The 26,705-nt window shown below is 36.4% G+C and overlaps 1 protein-coding gene and 2 non-coding genes across 4 annotated transcripts in view; 2 read left to right on the top strand and 1 right to left on the bottom strand.

Annotated features, from left to right (window-relative positions):
- Positions 1 to 26,705, bottom strand: part of LOC124637704 (matrix metalloproteinase-14-like) — a 136,926-nt gene that overhangs the window by 77,981 nt on the left and 32,240 nt on the right. For both annotated transcript variants that reach the window (XM_047174323.1, XM_047174324.1), the window contains 2 exons: positions 11,902 to 12,024; positions 11,337 to 11,506 (listed from right to left, as the gene is read on the bottom strand). In XM_047174323.1, the coding sequence (XP_047030279.1) occupies positions 11,337 to 11,506; positions 11,902 to 12,024 (293 nt within the window). The remainder of the gene's footprint in view (positions 1 to 11,336; positions 11,507 to 11,901; positions 12,025 to 26,705) is intronic.
- Trnak-uuu lies at positions 6,743 to 6,815 on the top strand. The gene has a single exon. It is a non-coding gene; the product is annotated as a tRNA-Lys (tRNA).
- Trnar-ccu lies at positions 7,272 to 7,344 on the top strand. Its single transcript has one exon. It is a non-coding gene; the product is annotated as a tRNA-Arg (tRNA).

Here is a 26,705-nt window from a genome sequence, read left to right as displayed (position 1 = left end):
TCGGGGGGAACGTGAAGCGCTTAAGAAGTTGATGGGATTATACATTGCTACACAACGATAACTGAGACTTGGTATGTTTTCCTGAATCATAGGATTTTGTACAACATTAAATCCTTCTGGGAAAAGTCAGATGATTTATTGTAAAATCGGAATGAGAGAAGCCCCAGTAGAATAAGTAAATTAAATATGTATTTACTAGCATTTATTGACGATCACAACTAAGTATGTTAACTCCAAGAATTATTGTATTGGATGTTTCAATTTCGAAATTCCATTTGAAACTTTAACGTACATATAAATACAACTTAGAAACAAAATTTAATATTGTTATCAAATGATATTATTGTACAATTAAGGTACTTCTGCAATGCATTAGCTTTGAATACACATAATGTTAATAGACAATTCCCAGTAACAACAAAATCATACTTTTGTTGTATATACAAATACAGCGGTAATTTTCATAATTGAAAGGAAAACCGTTTCCATTAGTTATTTAGAAATAGCGCTCCTTGATATTGTACAGCTTTAACCGTTATTATTAAATTGTTAGCCGCGGTCGTTACACAACAAATTGACAGGAACTGAATAAAACAGTAGTTCGCATTCAATTAAAATTGATACCCCAACAATTACATTGTATTCAATTTGTTTAAAACTTTACGTCCATTCAAACGACGTACATCTGTTTAAGGTAATTCGCGAACGCCAGCAAAATTCAGTATCAAAGCAGCAATTAAACGGAACATTAAAAGTGAAACGGAACCTCCACCTTTAATTACAGCGACTGCTTTCTTTCCTTATCGCAATTTTATTACAATGACAATACGCAGGAGCACGCCTATTAAATTATTTGTGCTCCAGTCTAACCTCTGCGGCGGCGTTAAGCCAAAATTACTTATTGTACAAAAAACATTGTCAGTAAATGGTGTGAAATCATCCTTGTTTACCGGAGCGGCCGAGCCGGGTGCCGCATAAATCATAATATTCCTAACGAGTGTAAGACGTTGCAAGGGTACTGACGGCTTTCCCAACGTTTCCTCTATAATTCAAATGCGGCCTCCTCGTTCTCAGCGGAAAAGTTGAGCTTTCCGCACATTTTAAAATGTGGCGGATACATCACGTATGTGTAGCGTACTGTCCTCATATATCCCGACGTGTTCCACGCTTTCTAAATATTATTTGGAGCTTACAATTTTTATTTTGATCTTTTTCTAAGTATTTTATTTTTTTGCTATTCGGCAAATGTGGTTAGATAATTATATCGACTTGTAATTTTATTCAAAGCAGTAATGATTTTTTAAATCAGTTTTTCTTCCCCATCAGAAAAGTGCTACATACACCCCTAGTAATAAAATACTTAGCAGCGAAATAGCAGTGAATATTTCCAGCAGTACGCGGCGCTACATTTTTGGGCTTAAGGAACAAAACGTGGCACAGTCGGATTATGAATAATAGCAGAGTATGAGCCCACTCGGCACATGATATACAGTACTTTTACGTACACCTATATTGTCCTTGGTTACACATATCTAAAATTCATGCTCTAAATACAGAGCCGCGCGGTTGAGTACACACTTGGTGGTCTTTTATTGCCAACCACACGAAAGCAATCTTGAGCACGGTGTGCCACAACTTTTTAATTTTTTTTGAGATCTTACTCCAAAAATGTACGTAAAAATATCAACCGCTAAAGTATCTCCGTGCATCTCGGGGTTGAAGCGCTTACGTTTTTAGATTTTCCTTTACATTTTCTTACATACCGGTGCAATTTCACTCTGATATTATCTTTTCATTTAAGAACTGCACTCTAATATAAGTATAAACGCTATATCTCTTAAGGGACCTATTTCAAATGCATTTTCATGTACCATCTCATAAACCCGTCAATATTGTACGGTAGTTATGAAGTTTCCCGAAACAAGGATAAGCCCAATTGGAAGACAGCGGACTGCTAATTCATTAACGGCTCAGTTAACGAATAAGTGTTTTAGCGGAAATAAGATCGTTCGGAACAGACGCGAGACGTTTTAAAACAATGCGCATCATTCAAATATCCCATTAAATCGTGCGATTTAGCTCCGAAGAGCGGGTTCGGGTAAATTAAGCAAATTAAGAGCTCGCTCCTGAGACAGTAATTACTGCGCGTCTGTACTTGGCCATCGACCAAGTACGCTGCCTACTTACACTACATCCTGCTCGATTTATGAACGACTCGATTCGCCCGATTTTCAAACGTAACTCGATTGGTTCAAACCCCATGGGATCGCTATGGATTATTGAATGTTATCGTAGGCGAGAGCTGCACCGACGCTGAACAATTTTTGTCTCGTCTACGGCTTAGGATTTTATGAGAGACTTTTAATGATGAGATTATCCCAACTGAGCAATGAACTGATTAAGGTTTCAGATAATAACTTTTATTATGATAGGTACCCTTATAAATTAATTCAGCCGCGTCTTCATCGATTGAAGCTATTTATAAACTCAAATATCGATCATATCCAGCGAAACTTATGCAACGTAACATATAAACAAACGCAAGTATCAAGGCCTTTCCTCAGTCGTCTCCTGTAAAATACAACTTAACAAGTTTTTAAATAAGTCTAATTGAAAAGTTTGTTAACATTCTTGAGCATTTGGCTGGAACTTGGAACTGCGGCCAACTTTCCGTCGGTTCAACGGCGATCACAACTCGTCGAAGTAATGAAAACTGCGTCAAAATAGAAGAAAAAGTGTCAAAATGCCACGTTATCAAGTGAAACAGCTGTAGTGCAGGCGCGTGGGCGGGCGGCGGCGCGCTGAGCCTATCGACTCGCCGCCCTCGCGCGTGCACTCACTCACCTCAAGGTCACCGCTGCCGACCATCGCCCGCGAGCCGCCCGAGCCCTACTCGCAACCCCGCCGCGCCACCCTCCTTACATTTCGACTACCCACTTTAAAAATTTAAAGTATTCCTCGTCCTTCCGGCACATTTTCCCGGGTGAGGGCGACCGGCGCCCGAGGCGTCCCTGAGAAAACTGTCGGACGTCGCCGGTCCTCGTCGGGTTATATAGGCGGCGGCGGGGCGGGGCGTCGGCGCGAGTTGCGCCGTCGATTCGCGAACTCGATAAATAAATTAATTAAAAGTGCAAGTGAGTGATCGCCCGCGTGCAGTCGACCTGCGAACTCGTCTAGAGCTTCCCCTTAATTGGAATTTCAGACCCACCGGATACTTGGCCGAGGCACGGATTGTTTTCCAGTCCAGGATTTACGAGCCACTCGTACGAGGTCTCCAAACGTGGCGTTTGAACGAGCTCAGCCGAGATTGAACCTGATTTATATCGTCCTGTAAAACAACCTCATGTCAAACAGTGTCTCAATTTGCTCACGACAAAGATGTATTGCAGAAAAGTAGTTGTAAGAAAATTTACAACACAAATAGCGAGAACATCAAAACCTTATTGGTTCTTAAAGCCAAAGCAATTAACGAATCACTATAAGTTTAAGCCAACGAGTCTACACGACTGAATTAAGTGGCACGTACATTATAGCCATTGTAAATAGTTTCGAATCCAAACCTAAAGTTGTACTTCTTATTTGTACCAACTTGTACCCCAGCTACAGAAAAGTGACATAACAAAACCATACTGGTACCTAACCAGAGTACAAAAACCAGACACCGCTGTAAGAACTACGACAAGTAATAGAAAAAGCAAATGGATCTGTGTGGGCAGTAACGGAGTTAATCACTTCGTTACTGCTGGTAGTAACTTGAACCCTTCAGGTTCGAAGAAAAGCTGATTGCGGCCGTGGTGACGTCACGCGGCGAATATCCCGGAGTGCAACTTACCTACGGGTACTACACAACTACAGAACGAATATCTCGCTCCCGTTGTCTGTTTATAAGTGTAAGAATCTCGGGTGTTTCGGGAAAATTCTTGTATCTTCTCGGTTTATTTGTGGTGTTCAGTTTATGTTTGATGAATTAAGTAGAAATTTCCACATATGCATTCTGAAAATTTTCACTGAAAATGATACTTAATTTGAAATTTGTTATTTTTAATTTTGCAGTCATCATCCATTATATAACGTAGGTAACTACTGCCATGTGTAGTGGACGCAAGCGCGACTGAAGGCCGTGGGGTTCGATCCCCGTTTCCCGAATCTCAAGTGTTATTGGGTATTTCCATTAGGAAATTCACATTAGCAGCCCGGATTGGATTCTTCTTCGGCATTGGCCCTTGTGCATGAGATCCTCAAATTGTAGCGCATCTGAATCGTACATGCATTAGGTATTTCACGTTTATATAAGACCTTCATGAAGTGAGAATAACCAAACTTATCATTTTCGTTTACCCAGCAACTAACGGTATCTAAAGCATTATTTTATAGGTAATGCTAATGTTTACCTATGAAGAAAACATGCTGCGCCGACCCCAAATAAAATTGGGATAAGGGCAGGAGGATGATATGATGCTAATGTTTACCTAGTACTTACATATGATTAAATGACCGAAAGGTGTCCAAAAACATAGCTACTTTCAATATTATTCACACTACCATTTATATTAAGAAAAAAACTGTTGCAAGTGAGCAAAGTGACCGCGCCATACCAATATCCTTCCTGTTATACCTATGTAGAATAAAACGTCGGGTGTCACATAGTGATCCCGCTAGCACTTTATCCCGTTTATTCAGAGAACTAGCTATATCAGTCTCAGGGTAAAATTAACTCCAGATTTATACAATGAAAGCTTTATTATGGGATGTTGAAAATTTAATTTTAGCGATGGAGAAATAAGGATAGATAAACAGGAATATCAGTTTTCTGAAAAAAAATCTCTATAAATAGTTTCTCTATCATAAATAGACTTAGGATCAATGGATTAAAACGATCCTTCTGGAATCTGAAGGCGAGAGTCTATACTTAGATGAAAATTAACCATGGATGCTACTTATTTATGACTAGCTGATTTCCCGCGGTTTCCCTCGAGTCCCGTGGAAACTACTGCCCGTACCTGACTAAAATATAGTCTACATATGTTACTCGGGAATAGCGTAGCGACCCAATAGTGTAAAATTTTGTAAATCGGTTTAGTAGTTTCAAACAAAAAAAAAAGAAAAATTTACTCTTAATTATAGTAGGTATTATTGCAATGGCCAGATTTATATTTCTAACGAAGAAAAAATCTAAATGTATGTAAGTAGTTGATAAGTATGCATATTTGTATGTTTCTTCAGTGCCATATAACTATCAATGAAAACAACGTACCACCGAACCTCTTTTCAAGTAAAAAAAAAAACAAAAGCCGAATACTCAATTTGTCGTCCATAGTGTTAATTTAATCGCGTTATGACGTCATATGAACACCCTGAACGTCGGCTGACCTGTTGTCTATGGATATGTACTACACATATACGCTAATGTACGTACCAAAATTTACTTCATATGTATACGAATGTACCTACCTACTAACATTTACTTCATATTTATACATATCTATGTGTAGGTATCAACATACATACCTTTATATATGTAGGATACCTAAGTATGTATATAGTGGGTTATGAGGCATTAGGAGTTCCAGGAAGTTACAAACCTACTTATAGATAGGTAATGTGACGTAGTTGGTCTATACATAATTCTATAATATCTGTGTATGTTTGGTACTGTTTGTGTATGTACTATACTCTATCCACGGAAGCAAGAGCTAAAAGGTAAACAAAGAATGACACTTTTTCAAGATGGCGGTATAACCCGACCGATGACAAAATCACAGATACTGCGAACATTTTACACAAAAATGTGACGTTTTGTCATCGGTCGGGTTATACCGCCATCTTGAAAAAGTGTCATTCTTTGTTTACCTTTTAGCTCTTGCTTCCGTGGATAGAGTATAGACTAGATAATACATACAACGTTATGATAGTTGGATACCTCCAATCCATCTCAAGACTTACAGAAAAATATGAGGGTTCTAAATATAATTGACTTCTTTTTAAACTAAGTATTGAATAACACCTAACCCTAAAGGATCTATCTATTTGATTTTTGGAGGTCATTAACGCCAACTTCCCATTAATAGCGGTATCATCACAATTATAAAAACAATGGAAGTTATAAATAAGTTTAACACCAGACTTTTGTAAAAAAAATCAGCTACATTACCGGATTTCTTCGTACATTACAAGTTAGTTATTCGTTCCATATAATTAATAGGTACTTCATGGTGATTGATTTCACGGCGATATTTTATTGCGTTGATATCATTTTCAAAAGCCAAATAATCAATCGTTTGATCTTTATGCACTTAAAAAAAATGTGATGTTATTAAATAAAAGGGAAACAGACATTTGATTTGTTTATAAAAAAAACCCATAGGTATATTTTTTGTCTAAGCGCTTATGAAACATCTGTTTCACTTTTTTGTAATAACACTACTGTTGTTTTACTTTTTCAGATGAAATCTAACAGTGACTGATACATAAAAAATATGAATCATATCATTGCCTTACACGTGATTTGGTTTCCGGGAATCTCCAATCAAATGAATAAAAAAAAGTAACGATTGTTAGAACGGTGTAGGAACTAAAACGAGTCCATGGAGATAATTATGTTCACTGAATCATGAGTTTCCCACAATATTATAAAATTATGTTCAAATAAAATGTACCGTCTTATCACAATAATTCGCCTAAAATAAAAAAGAAACAAGTGCCATTTTGAACGCGGCGCGTAATTTCGGAACACTATACATGAGCCCGGATAGCTCAGTCGGTAGAGCATTGGACTTTTAATCCAAGGGTCCAGGGTTCAAGTCCCTGTTCGGGCGGCTCTCTTTTTGCAATTTAATGTCACAGTATTTCTTTTTGCTAGCTATTTTTTATTTTGGTATTTTTTAGTGCCTTAAAATAAATTATTTTTATTTCATAACTTAAGCGGCTCGTTATCAACTGTTTAATGTTTACCTAGTTGATACATGGATGTGATAAAACGTGGTGTCACAAATTGTTGATATGATTGAAGTACAGTTATACTAATAACTATTGTTGTTCGTATCTAATGTGCATTTACTCCTACTATTAAAAAGCAAGCATTTTGCAGACGATTGATTCGTTGAATAAAAGAAAAAAAACGCCGTCAATTTTCCGTTATTTTGTCTAGACGGAGCTTCGAGATCAGGCAAGGTTGAGGATCAAGGAAAATCTTGGTGAATGATGATTGATATTCAAATTATAGAATCAATACTATGTTATAAATAATGTTTAATTTCAAACAGTTGCCACAAGCCCCTGTGGCCTAATGGATAAGGCATCGGCCTCCTAAGCCGGGGATTGTGGGTTCGAGTCCCACCAGGGGTACAAAGTCGTTTTGATACTCTATTTTGTTATTTTTTTTTTAATCTTTTAACTTCTGGGTACTTGTTTACTTTTATTCTATTTATTTGTTTCAAGTACCTACCGGATAGCGTATATATTGTGTTAAGATGTTGGTACTCTTATATTCATAATGGTAGTACAGCAACATGCAAGTGAAGGTGGGCGAAATTCACGCTTTATTAAATTTTACGAGGTTCTCCTGTCCAGTCTGAGTTTAGAAAATGTTACTAGAGGTAGTTTTAAAACACTTTTATGCTTTCGTACAACAAAATGATGATATTGGACCGTGTTATCGTTGCTACCCAAACCTATAATACTATTGCGATAACCGGGGATGTTCAAGAGGTTAACCGTCAATTGTTTAACCCCGGTTTAAATTGTAATCATAATTTTAATAAAATGATCCACAGATTCATTGTCGGTTTACTACATTCAATATACGCATAATAAGCTCTTTATTACGCCGTACAGTCGCAATAAAGAGCAATAGAAATTGTGAAATGCCTTCAATATTGAAATGTCGACCTACTTCGCGTGGCCACGGGGTGCCTGCGGGGCGCGGCCGGTGACGGTGGCAGGCGAGGGGGGCGAGGTGGGGCGACCGGGGGGGAGGGGCAGTGGCTACGTCACTACAATTAATAATGGCTCGTCATGGTCCTCATCTACTTTATCGGTGAAAAAATAACAGTTTAACATAAAAGTTATGGGAAAACCTTAGGCACTGTAATGAAAGGAGGGTAGGTAGTGTAATTAGGATTGTATCTCCTTCATCAAACAATCTGTAAGACTTGACCTGAAATTCTTAAACTTTCTACAAATTGTACCCAACTATAAAACTGTTAGCTGTCGATAAGAATTTAAAAAAATATATCCATTTTCGTAATTGGCTTAATACAGCCATACTATACCATAATAATTACATTATTAAGTAATTAATAGCTACGTAAGTCAGTGGTGTGCTAAAGGCGCCTTAAGTTTTTACATGGAACTTTGCAATAGATGTATTATTTTGTAACAGTTATCATCTTAGTATGATCTTTAAAAATCAAAAAGCGGAACGTAAATGAAAAGACGAACTATCATTGCATTCTACATAATATTACGTAGATGCCAATTTTCAATTATTTTTAATTGCAGATATTAAACACGTTAGCACAATAAATAACAAGTTTGTGCTCCAAACTTATCTAATAAACTTTGTGTCTGTTAAATAAGTTGAAATAAAGATCTAGGAAGCATACAGAATATTTATACAAAAACCACCGCGGGTCGCGACCGCCGTCGCTGGCCCGTCAATTAAAAACCAGACAAATATCAAATTACACTAGGTAGATAAGTATTTTATTCATCCAACATTATTCCTACTTTATTTCTATTTGTTGCAAGCTGCAGTTGCAGAAAAAACGCGGTTCGTGAATGCTTATGAATTTTCACGAAGTATTTTAACAATAAGCTCGGTAGCCGGCAAGTATGGATTTCATAATATTATTATTGCTAGTGTTGAGCTGAGTGGCGATGACAGCGCCCCATGCGGCGAGAGGCGAAATGCGCCTGTCACTTCCCTGTCAGCGACATAGCGAAAACAATACCGTTATTTCCATGTAATAACTCTATCGTTATCAGACGTCTAAAACATAACGACGTTTGTTTACATTTCATTGTATCCATTGCATTAAGTCCAGCTTTGTTAATGTGATTATGTGATAGGTACCTACCTAGGTGGGTATAGCTACGGCACAGATAACGTTACACTATGTTGTTTATTATTTGAATTTCACAAGACTTGGTTTATTTCAGTGTTAATTTAGGTACTTATGTTAATATAAGAGGTATGCACGCACATGTACAGCCAATTTTCAATATAGGTTCTCGCCCTCAACCAATTTTAGTTTCTACTATTTTTTTTTCTAAATCCCTCTCGCGTATCTACTGAGTTTCATTAGAAGTTTTCCTGTAGATAACCAGGTTTTACTGCTGTTGCCTTCAACTATTTTAAAACTTTCCTAGGGACAAAAAACGCGTTCCTTCACATAACAATCAATTGCGTAACTTATTTAAGATAAAATGCGTTACCTACACAATAAATAGCTTGGATCGTCGAATTCCTTTCTAAGAAAATTGACATGAAACCCACATCAAAACGTCTTTGGTTGAAGGAGTTTCTTTATAGACACCTCACAATCGACTTAAAAATATACCTTAATCCCTATCCGAAAATAAGCATAAGGTCGAATTGTATTTATAGAACAATTATTGCAGGACGCGGGTTGGGTCTGGAGTCTGTGTCTGTGCTGACCCTCCCGGCGCCGCGCTCTCGTAAACCCACCGCGAGATGGCGCTGCTAGTTTTATTGCTTGTTTGCACAACAAGCTGTAATGGAGGACTACAATATTGACAGACCATTAATTCGACAGGAAATTGTGCTGAAGCCGCGGTCTGTGCAGGTGATTGTGAACTTTTTAAATTATCCGCGTGTTTGGCGGTTGTTTCTACTTCAAACAGCGAACGAGCAAGTCGGGCTTTTTACTCCAGGGACATCAAGTTGAATAAACTCTGCAAGCTGCAGCCTAGTGGGCACCGTAACAGGCGGCACGAACACGACACGTTTATATAAATGTCTCGCTATCGATTTTTCTCGTACATATCACTCTAGCTACAGTGGGATGTTTACTACGTAGGTAGGGCATCTATTTCCTACACAGGTACCAACTTACGCAAAGCTATGTTAATTCTACGTTGTCTACGCAAGTAACGTAGGTACCCAATATCAAAGTAAAACCGACGGGCAAGCGGCCAACGTCTTGGTCCAAATCGACCATATGGAAAATGCAAGCCAGCTTAGGATCAGGTGAGCTCTTAAAACACAGTTGGCAGAAGTGCTCAATGGAGCAAGGTAAGGATATCGTCAACGCATATTTGAAATGAACTTCACTGTGCCATAGTAAGTGAAGGAAAAACAGTTATTTCGGAATACTCAGTACCTACATGGCACATTATATTATTACCATTAAGAAATGTCGTTACCAGAGCGATGTATGATGAAGTTAAGAGCTTTCTCTGTTTATTTGAAGCTCCAAATATCAGTCGTCGGCAGGCGTCAAAAGGACATATTCTTTTAATTAAGCCACGCGGAAAGCGTCGTAACTTTTACGAGGTCCGTGATTTAACTATTATTTGTCATCAATTTTATGTGGTCTTAAAGCAAATAGTACAGTTGGAACTGTTTGACATAAAATGAGCCATTAAGGTCCCACCTTATTCTTTTTCTAATATCGTTATTGCTCGTAATTTGCACGCATTATCTAAGTAGGAAGTTATGTAAATTGATTTTAGTGGCAGATTAAGCAATTAAAGAACCATCAAATTACATACGAAACACGTAGTAAAGTAGATTGTAATGTACACGTAGGTTTAATGTACTGGTAGGTACCAGTACATTAAAAAAAAGCTCAATAGTAATCCAAAAATTGTGGTAGTTTCCCTTTTAAAGTCGGTTGTTATAAAACAAAATGTATAGCAATTTAATATTCATATCAGTTTTTCAAAATTATAATAATTCAAACCATTATTATAGTAAAACTAAACTTCGAAGTGAAATTACTTGCATGCGCCATCTAGCGTCGAGTAGCAGAAACTCATCGACTGAGACTTTAATAGTTGTTTGCCTCGTTTACAGTCTGAACAATAGATGGCTCTTTTTTAAAACTTTTGACATGGTGGTTTAATTTATTTTGGTTTATATTCATAGATGGCGCTGTATTTTGTCTTGAGGTATAAATTAATTCCTTTGCGTCATTGTTTGCAATGTTTACAATATTTTTAAAACTTTGTTATATTAAGTAAATGGTGGTAAAAAATATCATGTAAAATTTTGATCAAGTATTAAAAATGCCGGGTAAAAATTATTTTCATTAAAAATCGTTCCATATCCCTAAACAGACTTTGTCATAATATGTATAAATCATGCATCTTACCTCCAAGTCAAGTTGGTGTATTTCCACTTCTCCCCCTGCACAGCAAACCGTTTCTTCCTCCTATGTTCGTCTTCACCATCCTCCCGGTCCGGTCGGCCGCATCGTTTCTGCTTCATCAAGTTCTTCGTAGCTGTGTCGATCTCTCCCGTCACTGGTATACCGCCAAATTCCTGGAAGATTATAGCAAATTAGACATGTATTTATTGTCTTTAACACAGTATTAAGTACGACTTTGTTACGTTGATTTTGATAGGTTAATGTGTGACAGTGGGTCGAAGAGCAAAAGCAAAATGAGTTTGTATTTTAGAGAAGGATAGGTTGTTTTAAATTATAGGGGTCAAAAGGGATTTTATACTACTCGCACTTACTGGAATGGAACTGGTGCCCAATTTAAATAAAACATGGGACATTGTACATCATCTTATCACCTTCACTGTGTGGTGTCTAGACGAATGCAGCCATTTCATGTCAAAATTGCAACTGTGAGATGTCGGATTATACTTTAAATTTTAATACTTTTTGGCGCTAAGACATGTCTATTCTGTTTGATTGTGTAGTTACTCACTTGTAAAGTCTTGATGGCGATCCTGAAGTCGTCTTCGTACTCTTGTTCGTTGCCCATGAGCTGCAGGTTGCCGACCTCTGGTCTGCCCTTCTTCAGGTAGCCGAACGTTTCCAGGTAACTTCTCTGGAAATAAATAATAAACAAAATTAATATTGATTCGGTATTTCTAAAAGTGTTCTATTATGTTCCCTATTGAAGAAAAGTCGTGTGTACTTTCTAACTTACAAATTATTTAGCTATGGCTATGGTTAATACGCAAATAGGAAGACGAAACCATGCTGCACCGATCACACATAAAATTGGGGTAAGGGCAGGGGAATGATGATAATGCAAGTAAGTTTTAGGGCCGTAATATCCAAACGGCGTTTACGGCGTTCTTGTTACCGTTTTGAACACATTACATAATCAATTTGTTTAGTCGCATTAAATGTAACATAACCGTAAATATAACTATCAAACTTGTACTTGACTCATACAGAATGAGTGGTTCAAAAACCTTTGCTTAATAGGTAAACGTGAACAAATAAGTTATGTAAAACCCATGTTTGTCACTTTTGTACACATGAAGTAGGTAAGTGAAGCAACATGAGCATGTCATAATATTCACGTGAAACACACGAGACGGCTAAGCAGATTAAGCGCGTACTTAGCGCATTAAGGATTCCTTTTACTTTTCGAATTGCGAAACCCCAAAGTACAGCAGATATTAAGCCTCCATTAGCGGCCCTTGCCGGACACGGCCCTACATTTATCTCTCAAACTTGCCCAACAAAGTCGGACATGTTATTGTAATTATTTTCCGTAAGGATATGCTACCTCTTTTGCAGTTTGTGGTGGAAAAGGTAAGTTGTGGATTACGTGTGGAGTGGATACTTTACACGGGATATTTTGCTCTGCTTTTGAATCTTTAAAGTGATTTCAAATTGTTTGCAAATATTTCGCTACGGCTTATGTAATCAGAGTAATGTGGAACAAAGGTGACTACTTGCTTGATCTTAGTTTGTTTTGTCAAAATCACTTCTTAGACACAAAAACGAACCATCGATGAGCACATACCTATCTTCGCAGCGTGAAATATGCGGTAACTATTTCCAGTACATAAGTTATGTATGGAATAGATTTCTCAGAAGACAGCTCCAGAATTGAATGCCTAGCACACAAGGCTAGAATCCTCAATCAATCTGGCAAGCGAAGGGAATATTTAACGCGTATGATTTCAAAACAATCCTTCAAAAGGAAATAATGGCATCGTACCAACATTACCGCACAGCTGTTCCATCGTAGGTAATAATAATATAGAGGTAATTATCAGACGATGTAGAAGAAGAATTAAGTCCTGTATTCAACGTTTTATGAAATGTACCTACAGTTGAAACATTGCTCGTTTATTTCGGCAATTAATTAAAAGGTCTCCCATTATTGCACAGCAAACGGCCACGGAATATAAAATTTGTGATCTACATTTTTAAACACCCTCATTAATCCTAAACCAACTTTAGTTTCTTCGTTAAACATCCTCTTTTTAAATTTTAATTAAAACCACACTTGTGGGTTGACAATGGTGGTTAAACGAATCCCTTTGTGTTTTTTCGAGAGTTCCTTTTTGTCTGTCTGTATGTAGATATGTATATGTTTAGGGATACGACGTGGTTATTCAAAAAGTTTTGTGATGCAACTGGTGGAGATAACGTCGCCCTGTCAGTTTGTCTGTTACGCTCGATTATCTGAACTGACTGAAGATTTTATCGTAAGCTTTTCATACAAGTATTAGTCGGTAAGTATACCTGGTTTGAATGCCTGCTCTATATGCTTTAAGGATAAAATGAATATACTTAATCTTTGTACCTTCCTCGGTTAATTTTGTAAGATAGTCAGATCGAAATCAATATTTACCTTTCCTATAGAAACTTCGTGAATATAGTTCCATTAACATTGTTATTCGAAAACTTACAAACTAATATCGCGCATCAGTAGTTGAAATAGCACCGCTTTTTGTCCATAGCTTGCGGTGAGCGCAAAGTTTGTTTTAACCGAGGATGCCCCTGACTTTACGACTAACAATAAAGACTTTGTTAAGCAATCTGCCGTCTATTATTCACTCCCTTAACTTATCTAAGTTAGCTCCTAAACGCTTCTGTGGGACTCTGTTTATTTACATATACCTGTGTTTGAAAAGGACCCAAAGTAACTTGCTTTCAAGTTGAACAATTTCACTTAAATTAAGGCAATCATTCCTTTAAGGTAGGGAGATAAAATGGCTGTATTATCTGCTTTGTCTACAGCTTTATCAAAGCAATACCTCATACCTCTGTTACACACGGAGGCACAAAGTTTTTTAATAAGCCATAATCTGCTTAAAAATTGCGAGCCGACGTGCGTGTGTGTTGTGGTTATAAAAGCTAACCGCATAGTTCGTTTACTGAATATCATTATTTAGTAGTCTGGCTTTTGTTATTTAACCACGAATATTATATTAAAGTAGTTATTTGTACGCATAAATTAATTTGAGTACCTATGTTTTTTTATGGCCGGATTAGTATCTTTTTTCATTTCCAGAGTGCAGCACGTAAATCAGTGGGCAGCTATATTTTATCGGTGTATCTGTGTCAGGTCAACAGGTACACCCCCAGTTCACCACGATGACGTAGTTATCGAGTCCCATAAGGAACCCATAAATCGATGCAAATATTTTAAGAATTAGGTTAATATTGTTTCAGCGAGGCCCGGAATTGATTGCTAAAAGTTGAAAGGTAACCCTATTGTTTTTTTTTGTCCATACACCGTTCTCGGGATCGCTTTTGAGATTAGTGATTACGGGGAATTGGTATGCAAACAAATAAATTACCTACTCGTTTTCCTGTACTTAAAAAAAAAATGTGTGTTGATTTTATGATCGTTTTTTGATCTTAATGAGATTGTTTTCTGCAATTTACTTTATAATATAAAATAAATATTGGTCTTTCAGTATTGTGGTGCAATTTATTAGCCAATGCGCTGTACTACCTAACTATTTGTACAAACTAAATTCAGTACATACCTATGTATTTCATTTTTAAAATGTGTGATGACGTCAGTTTTTGTATCTGTTAAATAATAAATTAAACGTTAAACTAAAAAGCACAATCATCAATATATTCCTACATAAAATTTTACAACCCAAAAAATCTTTTTAGGTGCTTTTAAATTATATTCTTGGAACCTAACTTTTTGTGCGAAGGAATTTTTGCAAGCTTCAAGCGAGCATTCCTTCAATAACAATTTCCTTCTGTAAACTTGTAAACACGTTAACTTTTGTGTTACTAAAATGTTTACATGACTATTCCCAGTTAGTAATTTAAGGGAAAATGTTTTCTATATTAATAATATGCCGTTTTTCCTGGTGGTTAAACCCAGTCTAAGTAAGTGTTAACGTCAATAAGACTAAAATAAGTAACTAAGTAAATAATAATATGGACAATTGAACTCGTAGATGTGTGCATGGAAAATGCTTAATAAACTGTTTACCAATCACTATTTTTGCTACACGGTGTGCTATTTTAAAAAGGGTCTCATTTCTAGATTCGGTTTTCAAAAGTAAACTATCTTTGTTTGTCTATTGGTTGCTATGAAGTTTTTATTGCAATTTCTACACTAACAGAGGATTAATGTGCAATGTTTCAGAAAAATACTTTATAGTACTTATCTTAAGCATTTCAGTACTTATTACTTAAAAAGGACCCACTTCATCAAACATACTTAATTAATACTGCCTAAATTTTTTTTTACGGTAGTATTTACTTAATTACTATTTTGCATGGTAAGCGGGTAACGACACCAGGCGATCCTGAATGGGGAAATGGGGGAACGAAGATCCCTAAATGTAGGACACGGCGGTAAGTAAAGTACCCTGAATCACTAAGTGCGTCGCGTGACGCCGCCTATTTTGTCCCCTAATTAATTAACAAATCTCTGCCATCAACCTGTGCCAGTTTCTTCGGTGTTGCGGAAACAAGTCAAAAGTCTTTATTTGGGTCGATTAGGATACGTGTCTCTGATAAAAGACTTTGATCTTTAAGAGTATGCAATTTTCTGAATACTGTTTTGTTCAGCAAATAACCTAATTTCCATGTAAATAATGGCTATGAGTAGGTATATTATTTAGGTAATGTCAGTCATATTAACCTGGCCGCGATCCATTTCATCATCACGATCACGTAATAACCATACGCTAAAATATGTATTATCATGTCGCCACCGCAAAATATGAGCTTCATTAAAATATAAATTCAAACTTCATCAATATCCATTAAATTATACGGGGATAATTACCATAGTGATTACGATGCGGCCGTCATCGCACACCATAGACAACGAACGCACCATAGTGGGGATCCATAGATTATAGAATGCATCGTGTGTGGTTGTCATCGGTAGCTAATCAAGTGAAGCGAGGGTGTCGCGGTCGCGGTGCACGTTGCACCCCTTGATTGACACCCGCTGTCACTCCGGCTCGCCCCCACTGGATATGATTATAAATTACTCACACCACTACTGTTTTGTAGTTTAGTTTTAATTTATGCAGGCTGTCTGCTCGTAAATTAAAGTTTTTAGGGGACTGAAATCGATTAGGAACGTGCTGTTTTAAAATGCCGTTAATTTTACGTAATGTAATGAGGACTTTTCCGAGAATAACTAATGTAAACCTTTAGCTTTATACCTCACACAAAGCAGAATGCAGTTAGGTGTCACAATATAAATATTCATAGTGTGGATTGCAATTTACGCCGTGCGTAGGAATTTGTTCAGATGAATGAATGCAAATGTACACACATTCTTGAATGGGCGCTCGTTCAAGTTGATTCCGGTACAAGCGTGGTCCACGTTTATCGTTCACTCATCAGCGAACATCTGCTCGCTAGATAATAATGATAACAATTTGTCGCATGCGTGGGAGTTCTTCATGTGTTATTTTAGTTAAAAGCGCTTCCTAGTTCCAACAATAAAGTGATGCACGCGTCTTTATAGACCGCTCTACATGCATGTTATAATAAACACGGTATATGTATGTATACTTAACTAATGGGTATTTTCACCTTCTGTGCCAAAAGCGTTTCGTAGGTACAGTTACTTTTAGTAATTTGCGAAATCTCGCTTGTTTCGTGAAAGCGATGAAGAATAGTGCTGAGTACTGCAAATGTATTCTACTTTATCTTCATATAAACTGTAGAGAGCTACGCTGTTCTGTTTTGTTTTATATTAAAAAGAGTTGAAATACCTATCCTACTATGTAGATATAAATACTTAAAAGCGTGGGAAGTATAAAAGTTCCAGTCAAACAATTTTCATCAGAAACGATTTGCTTTCACCGAAATCCTTAATGCAGATAATATTGCATTATAAACTGCCGAATTAAATAAGTTGCTTATTTTGTTGGCATCGATGGCCGTTTCCTGCTACCAGTAAAACATGGCGTTCCCAGAAGGGAGTTGAGAGTAAAATTAAACTGTATTTTATTGCGGCCTGCCCTCCGGTGAAACTGTTTGTGCATTATGAACTGCTAATAATAGCATTGAATGTTCGATTTTTGTACTCCTTTTATTAAATTCGAAGTTTACATCATAGGTAATACAATGCAGTGGTCATTTTCAGAAACTCAGAGCTGAAGTGATATTGCAATGCGGCAGAAGTTGATTTCTCGCTGCACCTATATGACGTCCAAAAGATAAGTTTAATTTCCAAACCTTTATTTACTTAAGATAAGAACCATGTTTCGTTAATTTTGGGATCAAGCACCGTTTTTTTAAAATTACATAAAAGTAAAGTTCACACCGTAATTGCTCGCATGAAATCCGTAAAATGTAGGTATGTTTTCGATGCAAACGTGTTGGAAACGGCCTGCGGGTGTAAACTTTAACAAAAATATGCGGGTCGGGTCGAGACACATACCTACCCTTTCAATTTGAAAATCAATTTCGAAGAACAATAAACTTTTTTTATAAGTTTGACACATCAAAAGCACGTGGATTTTAGTAATGATTTCTGTGAATATGACGATCTGTAATTTAAAAGTTAATGATTTAGTGTCGCGTCGAATGGACGGATGTAATAACGCGTCCATTGAATGGATCCAATCAGAGAGAACCAGTCGTCACGTGGATGTGTTCATCACATAATGCGCCGGTCTCATGACGTGGCACGGGGTAATTCGAATCAAAACACTAATTCGAGTTTAGGGGACAATGAGGGATGAATTTGAAATTCAAATTTTAATAGCGTCAGTGACACATGAAATTGAATGGAATTAAGTGTGAAACAATGGTGGCGAGTTCTCTACAATGTTGGTTCCGGCTTTTGTACTCAGGGGAACGTATGTAATCCATTCATTTTCAAATTTAAGACGTTTTCCTGCTACATTATTTGATGACGCGTTATGTTTGTTTGTAGTAATAATGATTAATGTTCGTGGTAAATATTTGCGTCTGATGTGTTATCGAATTACATTAATCAATATTTAGTGCTAAAGCAAATTATTTAGGAATGTATATAGGTCGTGGCTAGGAATATTTTGAATTCCCAATTAATCACGGTAAATACCAAATTACGTATTGTTATGCTTTGATTGAAAGGCGTCATTCTAAGTTTTTATTTTTACGCGCAAATTGTCTTGCGGTAAAAGAAAAAAGAAGCTTAAAACAGGTGTTTAGGGCATTGACTCGTTAGCCTTCCTTTAGAGTTCAGCTTTATTTATATTTGTAAAACAATGAAGACGTGACTGTTGCAATACGTCACGGCTAACTGTTTAGCTTTTATTGTTAATAAATTATTCAGTAAAATGTAGCTGGTATCACTCTCTCTTACAAAAGGTACGACAGACGATATAAGTACCTATATGGCGGTCACAATGCCATACTTGTAAGTTTTATGACTATTTTACTATTGTGCTTATTAATGAAATAGGCGCGGTCAGTACAGTAAGTGGAAACTTTTTAAGGATTATAGAACACGAGCATGCGTGATAGAAGTTTCAAATAAATAATGCATGTTTTTCATGAGTTAATGTTTTTTTTTTCCTAAGTTAATTCCAGTTTTTTTTTTTGTATACAAGGTGTTGATTTGCATTTGTGCCATAGTTCAGGAGGAGGACATACAATACGTAAATAATCGATTTATGGGAAATAACTAATATGCAGTGCTCTTTTTGTCATTGTAATGTCGTGGTATTTCCGAAGTAATCCAATTTTATGAATGAAATTTATGAGTGATCGTTGCGTATGCTTTGTGTTTGCGTTTGTGTGAGGGTGCAGCACGGTTTTAACGCCAGTAACATACGCGCCAAGTTTAAATAAGGCTAGATGACATTTACGGAATTCCGAAAAAAACTTAAAGAAAAAAAATTACGTGCCAATTTTTTTATTGATTTGGGTCGAGAATCATTAGCATAATTACCTCCTTGAATATGGCACGGATGCAAATTAATAGCTTGTATATCATGAAGAATTTTTTGACTCTTTTTTTTAAATATATTTAAGCAGTCCTTTTTCATCAACCAGGTACTAACTAACAAGACTGATTTCTAGATGTTATACTGACATTTGTAATATTTCATAGAGCGAGCAGTAGTAATCTCCAGTGTTTTCACGAAAACAATTTCATTTAAATATAGGTACATAAAAATATTCATCGCGATGCATCATAGAACATAAAACTATCTATTTTCATATCTTCCCCGCAGGTGGAGTCCCGTCATGGGTTATTCTGGTGTCCGTAGGCGATCTAACAATCTGTAATTGCGTACTTCCGCGCTGCTATTGTAATCTCTAAATGGCTCTTCTTCGAGTATTGTGGATACCTGTATCTATTATATCGTATAGGTATTATAGGTTCAGTTATTTAGAAAACAGGTCTTTATTTTCAAAGAAATATAAGCATTTTTAGTATTATTTTATCGCTTGTTGTTTAAATCGATGCAAATGAGATCTTAGGTCGTGTATCTTCTAATATTAATTGAAAGTAAAAATTGGCCGTATAAAAAAAAAAAAAAAACAAACAATAATATTGTACCCAATTAATTCAATTTCTTAAGGTTTTTTATTCAACAAAAATAAGCTAGTTAGTTCTGGAAGATAGAACTTTTAGAAATAAAATATTTTCTCCAATTTTCTATTCGACTTGACCTCTATAAGTCTATACATTATTGAATATAAAGGGTGTTCTGAAGTCTAGACGAGACGCCCAAACCTGGAGAGCTGAGTTTTCATAAATAACTTAAAGATTACCTTTTCATATAGTTTTCTGATGCGATATAAGTATTCGGATTTTGAATGTGACCGAAAACTATTGAACCAGACAAAAATATATATCATGCTGTATTTATATGCTTGTTGATGTGTAACTGTGTATGACAGTGGCAAATGATACTTTTTTAGACATTTCATTACGGGTAATAACTCTCGGTAACAATGCGTCTTTTTAAGCTTAGGTTGTGAAGCAACCAAAAACAAGTTATTTTAAGTAATCTGCTTCTCAAGAAAACTCTTCTAACCCAAAAAAAAATCTCAAGTTAATTGGCATTAAAAAACCCGTATGAGGTTTATATTAATAACATAATAATTATGTTTTCCTTTGAGTTTCCGGTATGTTTGCTTCTCGGGACATTCTGGGATGTTTTGTGATTCCCTTTGTTTCCACCTGAGGTTTGGCCTCCAGCCAGGAGACTGTCTTTAAAAGGTCTTCATTATCATAAGGTAACGGAAATCTTGGCGTGTATAATGTTTTTGCGACCATTTGTGCTTTTTTCTCATACAATTTTGGCTGCTACATTGAACAAAAAGATAAAGGTTGTCTATGACTAATTAAATCCTTTTTTTTTCGAAAGATATGCGATGGTACCTACCAGCCATGATAATTCGCGAGGCCCAGCAATAGGAGTCAGATTACTATCGCGTTTCCATCGAACTGTGACTGACAGGCATCCGTAAGTAACTTGACGCGCACTGAGAATTAACCCTATTCAGTTACATCGGATTTTAATGCAAATATTCGCGGTAAGTAAAAAAAAGAAGTTTTGATACAGATATAATCAGGGATACTCGTAACACTGAGTTCTTTGGCGTTCTTTTTTATTTGATTATAAAAATCAATGCTGGGAAGAATAGAGTAACTAGGTACACAGTGGTTGTATTAGGAAGGTCACAAATTATAATCACACATATGTTTCATACATATGTGTGATTATAATTCATCAATATATTTGATATTCAACCATAATATTGTTCAACCTTATACGTAGCAATTTAAATAATAAACCGTGGAAACTTCGAATCCAGAAGCCAATTATTTTCAATACGTTTTATTAATTCTATTCAAAGTATACGTTGAATACTGATTTCAAATGATATTCTAAATTATTCATACTCAGTATTTTTTTTATATCACTCAAAACTGGTGCCTTATTTTTCAAATAAGATAAGTAAACACGTTGTTTTCGGAAATTAGCATCGTTTCGAAGAGCCATCACGGCTGCTTTTTTGAGTTATTTTAGAGAAGTCAAAGTGATCAAATCACTGAGATTTATGAATAAATGGTGTACTATCGTAAAGTTTCTATAGAAAAGCTTTGTACAGTCATTTACTTAAACCGCTTCAACTGAAGCTAACTAAGATCGTTACTTGTCTTCCCCTTGTGAAAACTTTCAGCTCAAAGTTTACCAACTACACAACTTTAGTAAATTGATGAAACTCATCAAGATCTACAAACATTTATAATCAATTAATTTATAGTTCAATTAAACTACTTAATTAAAAACCCTAAACTAATGTTCACAAAACTATAAAATGCAATAAAAATGCAGTTTCTAATTAACAAAGTTCATTACATTTTATAACTTTAGTTGGGAGCGTTAAATCGTAAATGGGGGCGACAGTACGATGTTTAATGCACTCTTGACTCGCGAGACATCGCTGATACGCCGTTTGAATAAACCCGTTGAGGCGCGGATGCGTTTGCGCATGCAATTTGTTAGGTGCGTGAGAACAACCAGAAATGGCGTGACGTGTGATTGGTGAGTGCCTCTAAGTGATGCTATCGTGAGCCATTAGTCACAAGTGTGTAAGGCACCGTAAAGGGGGCTGACCTTTGACGCAAAGGTGGCTATTGACCAACTGGAGAAATCAGAAGAGCTTCGCTTTTCAAATATGCTTTAAAGTGCAGGCCGTATACATGCGTTGTCGAGTAAATAGCATTCCTCACTATTTGTTTTTTACCGGTTTCGTATCATTAATTCCCTCTCTTACAATAAATGAGTATTTGTGAATCCAAACCTTCAAACTTTAAAAAGTTACATTGTATGTAGGTACGTAAAATCACACTGCAAGTTTTCGAATGTGTTTATTATCCAAACAAGTGCAAGAGAGCTTTTCAAGTGCGACGTATACCAAGATTAGTTATGTAAATGTAGTTTGTTTTGTAAACATTGAGGTGGAAAGTTTCTCAGTAATATCAAGGTGAAAATCCGAGGCTTAGCTGAGAGCGACCAAATAGCCGACGGCTGAACTCCACCAAGTTTCAGTTATTGCCACAAAGTAAATACTAATATCGGCTGGCCGCGCTATAAACTTGCGATATTGCCCAACATTATATGGACACTTTTTGCAGCTTTTACGAGTTCCTGAAGAAATTTTCCGAGTTTTACTACAACACTTATGCCACGTTTATGAAATTGATATAATATTATCTCCGTGTATGTGCCTGTGAATATCTACTTGTTTATAGGTATGAAAGAACATTAAAAACCGTTATTTTTATGACATTATTAATCAAGACCACCATGTGTTGGGTGGAATCAGGGTGGATATCAACTTGGTAATATAAACTTTATCGTAATGGGGTAAGGTGCGACAGTTGAGTTGAAATATGAATTGATTGGACATCATATAACTGAAGATTATGGTAGGTATGTTATTTATTTACCTTTTATGAACAACAAGACCTTTAAATTTAATTAAAAGTGACCTGAAATTACAGTTAGAAATACCGGCTGTCCTATTCCTTTTAGCTGTCCTTCTTCGTAGCATTACTTTCCTTATTATAAATCTCTTTAAATGAAGAAACGATAACATACGTATTATGATTGGACCCAGTACAAACAACCGGTACTGTAGTGATTCAACGGACAGCTGCGTATAATGCAAGCTCGCTCCTACTCTTATGGTAACTCACTGGACAACATGACTTACACAAAGAGTTTATTAAAACATCATTAGTCCATGTCTATGTCTGGCCTCAACTTATAAATATTAAATCACTATTTATGGTTTATAAAGCAACATTATTCTGCCGGAGATTTATAAAGCGCCCGTAATACGAAATTGCTTTGTGTAAAATTTAAATGAATTCAGTTACTTTTAAATTGATTCCGAGAAAGGTGAATTTAAACATGTTAAATTAGTTTCGTAACAGTCCGCAGCGCAAACGTAAGCTAATGAATACTAAAACAGAAGTTACATGAGCCTTGTGAAGTACACTCTCATGTAAGTGGGCGCTAAAATATTTAGCGGAATATGGCGAAACTTAAGGGCCTCTTAATTAACATTTATTTCGAAATTAGCTTAAAGCTGTAAAAGTTTGCAAACGGCTTTGTTTGGTGCTGTCACGAACTTTGGTTTTACAATGTCATTGAATTTACTGACGAAGTTCAAATGGAAGGCTTTTTGACTTTTGAGGAATTAGTCACACGCAAATTTTTCTTCATTTATGTACTCTCAAGCTACTTACGTAACTTAATCTAAATAAACTTTAGCAAGTTAACCATTACCTAGGTAAAAAGTTCTCTCAGTACTACCATCTTCCTAGAGTAGGTAACCTGTATTTTAGCTACAAACTCTATGGCTCGGATGGCTCCACAAGGTACCTTATTAGGGAAGTGAAAAAAACCGATAGAATCGAGTGGAGTGTAACGAGTCACGCGTTTCGACAGGATTGGAAGTATAATACGTCACATAGAGGTTCCACTTTATCGGGAGACGCCATATAGGGCGCCGGTAGCAAGGGAATGTACCACAACGATTAGCTATTAGGGCTGCGACAGAAAAGGGAAAGCTGGAGAAATAATTCCGATCAGTGACGGATTCGATCGCTCAGGGCCTAATTAGTATCACAGAATATATTATATCAGATTGACGCTTTTTAATATTATGTTGATGTGTCCTGATAAAATTAGACTGAGGTTATATCAGCCGAATCTATGAATGCGGTTACATACATTGAGTAAACTGGTCTACTGAAATCCACAAATGAAAAAGACACAACTTCATTTTTGTAATAAAATAGTATGTCATTGAAAAGATTCCAAGACAGTTTTGTTAAAAAACAAACTTACCTGCCAGCCCTTTAGACAATTACACGCGATATGCACGCTTCTAACAAAGACGAACTACATCGTAAAGCCATAACGATATATTTTCCCATTACTAGGAAACTAACAAAAACTTTTAGGGAAACAGAAGTCCATAAAAAGCTGTATCTATTAGCGTCAGAATATGTCGTTAAACGTCGACGTCGAGTCAGTTTGTGATATATTTATAGCTAATTGCTTATATAGAAGTGTTAGTTTGCCTATATGTAAGTTGTTATTATAACAGCATTCTTGGCAGCCTATATTGTGTCTATTTAATGATCGTGCGTCGCGTCAGTCATTGAACTAAAGTCTGAAGTTGGCTAGCCGTGCAGAGCGCATACGCTACTCTCGTTACACTGCGAGCAACAAGCGTGAGTGAATCATCCGACAATCAAAACAAACACTAAGCTTTTTAAATGTTTTTTTTTTACAGCACACTGCTACCGTAAGCCTGAGAACACACTGTGACATGTCTTCTACATTGTTTATGCGTCATAAAGATAGAGGCCAAACTTTGTTCCATTGTTTCAGTCTAGGACAATTCGCAGAAAATTTCTTTTTGAAACAGGTATTTTAAACAAAATTATTGTAAAAGATAAAAAAGTTTTAGGTACATCTGCTGGAAAGTTTTGTTTATTTTAGTTTTCTTAAATAGTTCTTTTTCTTTTGTACGAACCATTTGAGACTACTGTGACTATGCCCCAAGAGACAACTGAGATATTATTTAGAATCACATTTATTTTTAAGTCACTCAAGATACAAAAATGCAGAGTTCTACTAAAGTAATTTTTAAAGCATGTTTCCCACGGTATCCCCATTCATTCCATGTGCCCGGATCATAATCACGACGATCTCGCGTCCACTGAGATCAAAAGTCCGCCAATAATGAATTAGGTCGTCTTCTTGTAACACTCGATCTTATTATACAAAGTGAGTCAATGACCGTTTGCAAATTCGTGTATCATATGGCGCGAGGTCGGCAAACTGAAATGGCAATAGCAAGGTCGTTGCGAAACCGACACCTCGAACAGTGAGATATTAGTTCCTACCGACGACTTGCGAAGTCGACTCCATCGCACAGGTGTTCACCGCGGTTACAATGTCCCGTAGTTACTGCGATATAAATGCCAAGACATGATGTAGTGCGTTTACAGTAAGTGCAGAATGATTGCTTGGCTATTGAATTTGCAATTTCGTTTCGCAATTAAGGCTGGTCAGGACGCTTTTTTGGTAAAGACTTGTTTATTTTTTGGCCCGTTTTTAGCACGTTCGCGGGGTTCAGAGAAAGGTCATTAGGCGTTTGTTTATTTTCTAGAAGAATGAGAAAATAAGCAAGATGTTCGTGGTTTGTGTGTGAGACTTTTTAGTATTTTTCGTTTGCATTTTCTTAGTAAATTGTCTTATACAAAATATTGCGGTTCTGAACTACAATGGGTCCCAACATACAATACGGTACATAAATACAGCGATGAATTTTAGATTTTAGTAGAGTTTTAGTCACATCTTCATAGACGCTCATAAGTATAGAATGTAAACAAAGACAGTCAATTTGTGTGGAACTAATTTTACCGGTCGCCAGCGAGGGGTTACTCACGGACGATGAGACAATATTAACGCCTGCAATATACAGGAAGCTTCTAACAAAGTTTATGTCTTGTAAAATCAAATCCAATTCCATGCAAATCAGGATTTAATCAACATTTCTCAATTAATGACTCCTAAAACGTATATTAAATGTATCTGAGGAAAGACAAGATTAACGAGACAACGTTCTCACGATGACTAAAGTCTAACTTAAGAGGACGAATTGGAATTTTTGGCGCCAAGGATGTCAATTTTTCTCAGTAAATACAAAACGGATCAAAATACAACTTGGTTACCTGAAAGTTCATGATATAAGCCTTATTTTGTTAGTTGTAGAAACATGATTAGGTAACTTTTATAACAGAGAAAAATATATCAAACATACCTCTTTTTAAAAAGAGATTCACATATTATGGGCAAACGGGACCGATTTAAGCCTCTTAACTTTTTTAGTAGTTGAGTATATACATACTCTTTAAAATGGTAGTAGGAATTTTTATTAAATTATCATTTCTAAATATTAAAATTACAAAACCATTTTGTCGCTTACGACTTTTAGTTATAAGCTAGCGCGCGTATTGTTATCCTCGCCCCGCTCAGACGCTCCGACCCCTTTTGGCGCCTTAGATGCGCGTGCCGGTTATGGAATTATTGTTGACCACTTCCTCGCCTTAAGCGTTCGATTACCAGAAGCGGATTGTCATCAATAAAGGGCTTACAACTATCTAACAGACTTCGCAAAGTTGGCAAACTGCAGTTAGTCCTAACTATTAATTGTCGAGTGGACTTTGTCACGGTATTGTGATAAATTGGAGTGGTCCTTGGACATATTAACGTCCCTTGGTTG

The sequence above is a fragment of the Helicoverpa zea genome, chromosome 16 (genome assembly GCF_022581195.2).
Source record: "Helicoverpa zea isolate HzStark_Cry1AcR chromosome 16, ilHelZeax1.1, whole genome shotgun sequence".
NCBI classification, from domain to species: domain Eukaryota; kingdom Metazoa; phylum Arthropoda; class Insecta; order Lepidoptera; family Noctuidae; genus Helicoverpa; species Helicoverpa zea.
This window is presented reverse-complemented; position numbering and strand designations above follow the sequence as displayed.